Source organism: Cynara cardunculus (assembly GCF_001531365.2).
Source record: "Cynara cardunculus var. scolymus isolate 2C chromosome LG 17, CcrdV1, whole genome shotgun sequence".
Lineage (NCBI taxonomy): Eukaryota > Viridiplantae > Streptophyta > Magnoliopsida > Asterales > Asteraceae > Cynara > Cynara cardunculus.
Window position 1 is genome coordinate 9,381,171 of NC_037544.1, and position 10,888 is coordinate 9,392,058.

At 34.0% G+C, this 10,888-nt stretch overlaps 1 protein-coding gene across 3 annotated transcripts in view; it reads right to left on the bottom strand.

The window, feature by feature from the left end:
- LOC112500761 (long chain acyl-CoA synthetase 7, peroxisomal-like) overlaps nt 1–5,301 on the bottom strand; it is a 23,457-nt gene extending 18,156 nt beyond the window's left edge. The window contains exons 1-2 of one of the 3 annotated variants that reach the window (XM_025104336.1): nt 5,283–5,301; nt 4,909–5,153 (exon numbers count right to left, since the gene is read on the bottom strand). In XM_025104336.1, the coding sequence (XP_024960104.1) occupies nt 4,909–5,032 (124 nt within the window). In that variant the 5' untranslated portion in view covers nt 5,033–5,153; nt 5,283–5,301. Of the gene's footprint in view, nt 1–4,908; nt 5,242–5,282 lie in introns of those variants that run through there. The other 2 variants (XM_025104337.1, XM_025104338.1) reach the window with 2 other exon arrangements.
- Between the last annotated feature and the right edge of the window lie 5,587 nt (nt 5,302–10,888).

The following is a 10,888-nucleotide window of genomic DNA, read 5'->3' on the forward strand; positions in this document are numbered from 1 at the left end:
CGAACTCCTTTGTGCTGGAATGAAATAGGTGAAAAACAATTAGCTGGACCTGAGTTAGTTCAGCAAACTGCAGATAAAATTGGAGTAGTACAAGAACGAATGAAAGCGCCACAGGATAGACAAAGAAGTTATGCAGATAAACGTCGGAAGCCGATTGAGTTTCAAGTGGGTGATAGAGTGATGTTAAAAGTATCACCTTGGAAAGGAATGGTACGTTTTGGAAAAAGAGGGAAATTAAGTCCGAGATATGTTGGACCATTCCTTATCACTGGAAGAGTTAGGGAAGTGGCTTATAAGTTAGAACTTCCTTTAGAGCTAAGTGGGATCCATGACACATTTCATGTGTCAAATTTAAGGAAGTGTCTAATAAACCCGGATGTAGCAGTGCAGTTACCTGAAATTAAGGTAGATGAAAAGTTATGTTTTGATGAAAACCCTGAACAGATTACGGACTACAAGGTGAAGAATCTACGAAATAAAGAGGTTGGATTAGTAAAAGTTCAGTGGCGTTATCATAAAGGACCAGAGGCCACTTGGGAATCGGAGTCTGAAATGCGAATGAAGTATCCTTACCTTTTTGCTTAAATGGAATTCCGGGACGGAATTCTTTTAAGGAGGGAATGTTGTAATATTCGGGTTTCAAGTTTTGATTTAAGATTTTTGGAACGAATATATATATATATTATATATATAGATAAATATATATATATATATATATGTGTGTGTGAAAGGAATGTGTGAAGTGTGTGTTAGTGATTAGGATGTGTATAAGGGAAATGGGGGGGGTCGGCTGGAGGCACCGCCTACCTCATTTCCTTAGTGCTATAAATAGAAATTTTGAATTGGATGAAGAGTTTTACACACACTCTATATTTGGAAAGTTTATTTGTGAATCATACGGATTGCAAGAAGAGAATTCAAAGCTTGGACATTCGATTTCTAAGGTGAGTGTATTACACTTTTAAGTATTAATTGATGGTATGCAATTCATTGATATCTACTTTATTATGGATCTTGAAATATACTATGCTGATTACACCTAAACCGGTCAAGTGGTGTCCGGGGTTTTATCTAAACCGAACAAGGGGTGTCCGGATATGTTTTAAATCGCCCAAGAGGCAACCGGATTTCATCTAAACWGGTTGAGTGTTGTCYGGATATCATTTTAAACCGCCTAAGTGTTGACCGGATGTGTATTTAAACCGCTCAAGGCGTGGTCAATGTAACCCTCTTAATATTATAAGTGTTTGTCCGGACTTCATATCCGGACAAGGCTGAYCGGACTTCAAATCCGGATAATGTGTTAGAATTTTTGATATATTCTAACGAGAGAGATGTAATGGCGGTGTAACCGCGARAGAGATGTAATGGCGGTGTAACCGCGARAGAGATAAATGAGTATATGTATCTGAACAGGTTTGATTCTGAACGGATTGTTTTAGAAAGTGTTTATTTGTTTGAGATTTATGCACTCACTAGACCTTTTTGGTCWAACGCTCAGTTGTTGGACTAACCTGTTTTGCAGGTCATCATACCTCGCAAGATAAGGGCAAGGGAAAAGTTTAGAATGAATAACATTTAGTTATTCATAAATGTATTTATAGAAAGTTTTTCTTAATCTGTATAATGTGAACGATGTTACATTTTGTATTATAAGTATAATGATGTGGATTATCTGTACATGGAATATGTGGGTTGTTACACATGTGAACTGCATATGGATTTAGGAGGGGGGGAAAATTCATGTTGTAATTGTGACAAGGTCCAAATGTTTGGAGTTCACAGGATTTCATTCAAATTCTACATTAGATATAAGTTCACTGATAACATGGACAAAAAGAAACTGCAAACACCCACAAAACTCCAATAATTTGCCCACAACATATTCAGAAATGGCAAACCTTCCTTCATAAACCGAGCAATAGCTACCAATTGAAAACTTAAGGTTTACTTTCGTTCTAGGATACCAAAATTTGCAGCAGAATTCATTTGTATATTTCATAAATTAGTCCGAGTGAAAATAAAAACTGTATAGATCAAATGAGGAACTAAAATGCAACCTCATATTACAGGAATATCAATCCAGACACCCACATAAAATATTAAGCAACGCATGCAAGGAAAGAAGCTCATACAATCTTGGATACAAATATAGGGAAAATCATCCCAAACCCTTGAATAAAATTGCCAAGAATAACTTGGGTGGTGAATAACCTAGCTGATCACTTGCATGAAGACCCATATACATCTGTGGGAACTCATAGGAGGTAAGTCCATAAAACTGACCTAGAAAGTAAAGATAATCGTTGTTGACATGTCTGAGACTCCTGGCATATAGGCATGCTAAAAACACTGAAATGTTTTGAAGCAGCAGACAGTAGCACAAATCCATACTGCAACCTCACCAATCCAACATACACAAATGCCATAGCCTTTTTATCCAAAAAGCTATATGGCATACCCACATGTAGCCTTTTGACTATGTATGTGCATTGTTGCATTACCATAAATTTGGTCATGCTCATGCAAATTTTGGAGTTCCCTTCTGTAAGGAGAAATCAGAATGGTTTTCCATACAATACTTACTTCTTTATGGCACAATTAGAGATGAAAAAGATTCTAAATTTGGTATACAAGCAAGTGGTTTGTTGTCTATTTATATAATTAGATATGCTTGACTGAAATCCCCAAAATCATTGGTTCCCACTAAACCACGTCAATCCACTTAGTTTCTTTAGTGATAGGCTGATAGCTAATTATTTAAATAGACAACGCCCCACTTGCATGGACGCCAAATTTAGAATCTCTCTCTTGACCTTGTAGTGTATTTAGACAGCATCTGTCAACTTAAAATTGCTCGGTGATTAGGGTCGTATGAAGTCGAACCAAAACAAAAAAGGACCTACATGGTTTGGCGTGAAAGATATGATACTGCACACACACAAGCATCTACTCTTGATGAAAACTAATTAATGTTAGCACTATTAAGGCCAAGTGCTACATCCCAATTTTATGAACTCCCCGAGAGTAAACATCAACTTCTATTAGAAGTGGCACCACTTCTAAGCTCATGACGTCAAGTTATAATGTTCCCATTCTTTCAACATAATGTAATTCCATCAAAAAGCTACCATCACTCCATGATATGTAACAAATGGACCTACCGCCTTCAAATTATCAAGCAAAGCAGTCACTAGTGTTAACATCATCACATTGACTTCTTATCGTCTATTAAAGCCATTTGTCAGTGTTCCCCTAGACCTGGGTTGGTTTATCATTGCTGCAGAAACTTGTGTTGATTTCAGTCTCTTTTGTGTGTGGTACTTCAAATCAAGTCTCTACAGAGATTTAGTAAACGAATCAATGAATTTCTTCATTGACTTGCATCAAGTTCTTAATTTTACTTGCTAGATTGTAGCAATATCATGTACTAGCTACCTCAATAGCTCATGTCGTAAGGCTATATGCCTACACTTTCCAATTTAACATACTACTACAAGGCCTTGTCAGCATTCTTAGACTACTAAAGTAGGAGGCCAAGGGCAGAATTTCAAATAGCAAGTAGTGGATTCCTAATCGACTCGGATTCTATGGTTTAATATCAGACATGCTCTTGTTACAAGCTAGCTTAAGAAATAGCAATCCCACCACAAGTAAAGACAACCTTTGATGTTGAGTGTTGACATGTTCCCCAAGTTTGTGATCCAAGTAGCATCGGTGGACATATCTAAGTCATCTTCAGATACCTACAAATTATATATACCAAAACTTCTAGTTATTAGCTCTATCCTCTCTATGGCTTTCCATTACTCAATGTAATTGCTTTATCTATAGGAAATGTAATATTTGGTTTATGCAAGTAATAGCATACACAAGACTCTCCATACCACTAAGATACTTAAGCATTGCTTGGATCATTAAGAAAGAAACACCTTTGTAATCAAGGTGGTATAACATAGTGAGCACTAACTCAACATGGTGAACCTACTCAATTAGACATGCACTTCGATGATTAAGAGTTCGAAAGACTTTATAATCAAGATATATTTCCGGAAACTCACATCATACACACATATTTCAGCTTTGGCCCATGCCAAAGTAACCCTACCTTTACCTTCAACATGGTCTTACAATGTTTTGTAATGTTAAGCCAAAACCATTGTACAAACAACAGTTTTTTCTTGTAAGGCATTAATAGGGATTCCCAAGGTAGGTTCCCTAAGATTCTATCAAAGGATCCTACTTGAATGATTGGCTTTCACTATCCTCCTTTATATTCCTAGCTTCTTAGGGATCATTTGACTGAGCTACAGAACTATATCAAAACAGACCTCTCCTCAATCAACACCCTCTCTACCTATTATCCATGCTCACAAGGTTAGAATGAAGGAGTGAAAGATCAAAAGATCAAATATATGGCAACACCCCCATCGAGGTGTGTATGGAGCCCATCTGATAAATGTATGTAATTTGCCCAATCTTGGCAATTGATGCGATCATTTTAAAGCTCTATTGACACCTCATATAAAAATCAAAGCTATCTCACATGGGGTACACAGTAAATCATACGAGAAAAAGGAAATGTTTACATTTTCATATAATACTACTAACTTACAACTGCAAACGGCATTGATATAAAAAAAATTATGATAGAATATTTTCCTGCCTTCCTTTATTCCTTGGGGAAAGAAACGAATTCTGGTTTAGAGGACTTGGGAATCAAAGCAAGCAATCATGTAGCAAGGATCATTTGCAAAGTGGCCAATTCAGTTAGTTTTTGCTATTCACTTAACACCTGGGTATCTACCATCAGATGTCTAATTAACAAAGCAGGAAAACAGAAACTGACACTCAGATCAGAGTTACATAAACACGTCTGTTAAACATACACTAGAATCAGATGATTACCATCGAAAAACTCTCCGACAGTGTTATTGGTTCCAATCTGAGGATGGGTATTGTCGATGGGCGTAAGAAGATGACTCTGAATTGCGGCAAGACGTCGGCCAGCGATTGAATTTGAATCCTCCATTCTTTATCCCTCTTAAAATCAAAAACTCTTATCACACTATCAATCACTTGAAGGTGAAGAAAAAACTGCAGTTAAAGGATCAATATCTTCTTTTGGGATTGTGGGTAGTCGATATGAGCATCTGAAATGCATACATACATATGCGTGTATGTAAAGATAAAGAAAATGAGAGAGATAAAGAGAATGCAAAGAAGGGCACGCAATTCTATGGTGAAGACGACAGAATAAAAAATAATGGAAAAGGATATACATGTCGAGATATGGAAATGGGTAATTTTGATCAATTGGATAAGGGTTAGGTTAAAGAGATCAACGACCTCCTTCCATACTGAAACGATCAAGATCACAGAAATTGAATGACGGGTGACGACTGAATGAGCCGTGTGGGTATGGTCATAGGCGGGCATCTGCTTACACATATATTATTATTAAATTACAAATATTACGAAGCTATCACAGGACTTTTTCAGCTTTCACGTCCGGAAGAAAATAGAGCTTTTTAAAAGGCTTTGTTTTGGTTTTTCTTTTTTAACAAATTTCTTAAAAGTTTTTCTAGCTTTAAAATATAACTATAATTCAGGGGTCATTTATTCAAATGCTTACTCGATAAATGTTTATCAGTAGGAATCAATATTATAACTTATTTTTATCAGATAAGATTGTAGTACATCAAAACGGTATCCTATGCAACAATTTATCTAAATAAAAGTCGTTATCCTCACCTATCGGATAAGACTCTCTACCTTTATCGATCCTAAAAGTTTATTGAGATAATAAATATATTACATATTTGTATTAAATAATTAATATCAGAATCTTTGAAACTAAGAAAGGGTGAGGGTGGATGTAAACTCTTATTTTAACATTTTTATATTTTATTTTATTTTTAAATTATGAGATTCCATTAAAGGTATTAAATGTTTAATTTTTGTTTAATTAAAAAATTAATTAAACTAATACCATTCTAAGTATGTATAATTTATAAATTTTTTTTATAGAGTAAAGTTCCTTTTTGGTCCCTAATGTTTGTATTTCAACGGACCTCATCCATAAACTTCATTAACTCGGTTTCAGTTTTCCAATATTCACATGTGAAGAATTAACATTAATTCTTCACATTCGTCAATTTTCAATAGTTTTCCTATCTTTGTCTAACAATCGTTAACTTTTCTTTCATCTAGTCCAACTTCATTAACTCTGTTTCAGTTTTTTCACATTTTTCGTAATTTTCTATTAACAGAAAATGTTAACAGGCAACGTGTTAAATTGAGGGATGAAAGTTGTCGAAAATTGAAAAATATGAGGGGCCAAAATTAAAGTAATGAAGTTTTAGAAACGAGATCCATTGACAAAATTGAAGTAATGAAATATATAATTATGCTTTTCTTTCTTATGTTTTGATTAAAAAAGATGTGACTTTCGTCTCTTTGGTTTAAAAATTACAGTTTTCAACTTTACAGTTTGTAATTCATTGTTTTTTTAAGTATATAATATTTATATAAGACAAATATAACAAATAAACTCACAAATTCTTCTCACATTTGGTGATGTTTGAACCTCTGCCTTTCTATGAGGCTAAAGGTTATGATACCGCTAGGCCAAAGATCATTTGGTTTTATAATTCATTGTTATTTTCATTTTTGAGACCAACTCCTATCTTTAAGTATGGGAGATGGACGAATAGCATCAACAAATTGTAAACCGTAAGAACGAAAACATCAATAAACTGTAATCACAAGAGTGAAAAGAATAGGGAAATGTAAATCATAAAAATAAAAAAAAATCGTTAGGATAAAAATAACCATTTTTAACAAACTACGAAGACAAAAAAACGTAATTTACTCTTAATTTCTTTGTAGTTATTGAATTCATAAATACGATTAACTTAAAAGTCAACATATTTCATCTAATATTTTTCAAACCCCTGTTATTGTTATTAAATGCTATTAAATAAGGGAAAGTAAGACATTAAATTCATTATTGAACTTAATTATTATTGAGAATTTAAATTTATGTTGGGTAGCATTACTAATTTGATTTTTTAAGTAGTAATTTGATCCCAAATTCGATTGAAAAGTATGAAAATATTAATTGATTGATAAATATGTTGTTAATAGATAGACTAGTTATGTTTGGTTTGAATGAAATTGAATTCTATTCTTTACAAATAATTTATAAAAACAATTAAATTACCTTTTAATTAATCGATTATTACAAAACAAGTGTTTTTAATATATTTTAAAATTTTATTACAAATAAATCCTACGAAATACCAACTATTTCTCATGGGATTTCTAAATTCTATGTTTGTGGGATTTCAGTTTCCCGAGTTTCTTTTAAACCAAATGAGGATTTTGAATGGAATTCAATTCCAAATCGCATAAAATTCCATCAAATCTCACATGCCAAACAGACCCTTAGGGGCGTTGGTTCGTACAATGGAATTCGATGGAATTGGAATTTCATCAAATGAATTTGACTTTGAGAGAATGGAATGAAATTTGATAGAATTTGACAATACCTTGTGATTGCATTTGGTTGGATGGAATTAGAATGGAATCCTTAACAGAATTGGAATTTTTTTTATTTGATTCACCGAATGCAAGTTTAGAATCGGAATTAAATATCAACAAATGACCTTTTATGATTTTTTTTTTTGTCATTTTTCTTTATAATTAAAATTACCATTAAACCAAAAGTACATTACTAATATCAGATAAATTTTGAAACTGTTCACTTGTATTACTAATATATGAAATTGCTCACTACAAATTACTAAGATCCGATAACATATGAAACTATTAACTACATGCCTTACTTTCAAAACCCAAATTCAAGTTGTCAAATCATAACCAAAATCAACCTTTCAACACAAACCTCACCCACTCCTCTCGCTCCCTTTCTTTCGAACTCCAAAAAATTAACACGATATCATGCTCACTTATTATCTTCTTGACTGCTATGAACCTTTCCACTCTAGAAAGTGATTGCATTTTTGCAAGTTCAGAATTCACCATGGAAGTCTTGTTTTGTATATCCATTTCCATATCTACCAATATCCCTCGATGCATTTTCAAAATTTTCCCCAAGTAAGAGAGTTGCACTATGCATTCCGTCAAAAAGAGTCTCAACTCGGGTTTTCCTCTTCTTACTACATCGACTTGAACCTTCTTCACTTTGCATATATGTAGCATTATGTACATCATGGCTACTTTCAGTGTCCTCTGATTGTTGTTCTTGTTCTTCTAGATTCATTTGCTCCTCCATCTCAACATCCCTAACTCTACTTCCTTGAGCTCTGTCTTTTCCAAAAAACAATAGTCAAGTCCTCAAAATGTGGAAATGTCTTGTTTTTCCATTTTGCCGCCTCTTTATGTACCTATTTCGTGTCATAAAAGTTAATTAGCAAATATATCAAATAATAACTACACATATAGAATGAAATATGTAATAGGTACCTTCAGGTAAGACTCCCAAACTGGTGCTTCGGCAATTACACATTGTTTCAAACAATCATAACCAAACCCACTCATATTTGTCCCATTCACCATGTCATGGACCACTTGCCAATCTTTTTTCATTGTTTTAATTCTTGACTCAATGTGCGATTTACCCAATATACCATAATCATGAATTGATTATTTTAACAACTTTTCGAGATACTGTAAATATTTACATTTAAAGCCGTTATCCACTTTAAATCCTTCGGTATTAACCATGTTAACCAAAGCCTCCACAAGCTTGGCATCTTCAATAGTTGTCCAATTTCGATAGTTTCTATTACGACTTTAATCCGCCATACCTATTGTTAAAAAAATTAAATAATAAATAAATAACATGTAAAATAAATATGCAAATCATAAAATCAAGTTGTAGCTTTATTAATCATAATATTATGCAACATAGGTATCAAATTCATTACAAACCATACAGATAAACTTATAGTAGCATTCCAAGCCTCAAACATATGTTGTGCCAAATTATTTCTAAATGCAGTCCACTTAGTTGATGTCCCAACAGAACTGACATTATCCACGTCTTGGTCTCCATCATCTTCAGTTGTTTCGTCTAAACCATCAATCTCAAACAAATCATTTGGCATTTCTTGCCTGATATGATTATGAAGTAAACAACATGCCATTATGATCTTGTTTTTCAGTTCAGCATGATAGTACGAGTTATCTTTTAAAATTCTCCACCTTGCCTTTAAAATGCCAAAACATCTTTCTATTACATTTTTGCAGAGGAATGTCTCATATTAACAAGTTCTTTTGGCGTTGGTTGGTATCCATCACGCCAATCATTTAAATGATATCTTAGACCTCTATATGGGGCGAGGAAACCCTCACCATTTGTGTACCCGACATCTATCAGGTAATAATATGGCCTCGGTACCTTTAACCCATGTGGCCTAAGAAAAGCATCTCGAAGCACTCTACCATCAGCCGCTGACCCCTCCCATCCGGGTAACACATAAATAAATTGCATATCTTGTGAACAGACACCTAACACGTTTGTGGCAATTTCATTCTTTCTCGTTTTGTATCGAGCCTTGTCTTCGAGTGGCACTAAACACCTTATGTATGTTCCATCTAAAGCTCCTAGATAATTCTAAAACCAATAAAATAAAAATGGTCATTACACACTTTAAGTTACTTACATGTGAATACTAAAAAAAGGTAGATATTACATATACCTTGAACCACTTCCATCTTCCATCGGTAGAATCCTCTTGAATGGGTTCGGGTTCTTTAAGCAAATATGAATGTAATCTTATCATCGTATTGCAAACTTGAGTAAATAGTCTACTGATTGTTTCTCCCGAACAATGAAAACGACATGTGATAACTCAAATTTTAACATTATGAGCCATAATATGAAGGAAAATGACAACTTGTTCATCAATACTCATATGCCTACTTGCTCATAGTCCTCCTAATGTTTCCAACATATCACATAACTTTTTGAAACACCCTCTGTTCATCCTAAGTTGTGATATGCACATACTGTCACTCTCATAAGCATACCTATGCAATAATGAAGCTCGATCCATATTTGACAAAGAGTATCGAATATGTGGTTTATCCCTTTTGTAGTCGGTTATTAAAGTGCAAACCATAATGAAAAACCAAGCAATAATGGTCATAGCTTCATGCAAAAACAATCTCATAAGCATACGTCTGCGTGTTGCAAAACTAAGTCGGACCATTTCCTATTCAAAGACATACACATGGTTTTATTTCCAATTGCTATCAATAAAGTAATCAGAGTGTGTAAAATGCTATGTGTATATGCAAGATGGTAAAAGCATATATGTTAGTTAGGAACAAGAAGTTGTCTTATTTGCGAATTAACCTTGTATCTTTCTCAGAGGATAAACACATTTTTAGCATAGACTTGAGTGCCTGACCAAATCATTAAAGCATGTATGTAAGTTCATAACACATTAACTAAGGAAATCAAACCCACATTATCGCACAAACAAATCAATGGTGTATAACAAAGATGACTTGCATCAAGTAGGTGTTTTGGGGAAGAGCAATTCATTTGAACTATTTACAAAGGTATCAGCTGCACTCTATGCTTTATTAATCTCTTATCTTTATGCTTTTTCAGGATCAATCATCTTCTGGCCCTTGACCATATATTTCCCAGTTGAGATGTATATTGTGCATAAGAGTATTATAGGTTGGAGCAGGTGGAGCTTTTGAAAAATCTTCCCCACTTTCATGAAACAACAGTCCCAAACAGCAGCTAATATACGGATCAAAATGTTCTACATTCTCCTTATAGCTTATATAATCCAGCAGCAAAATTGGGAGCATAATTTGATATGAATCCATCCAATCCCAGGGA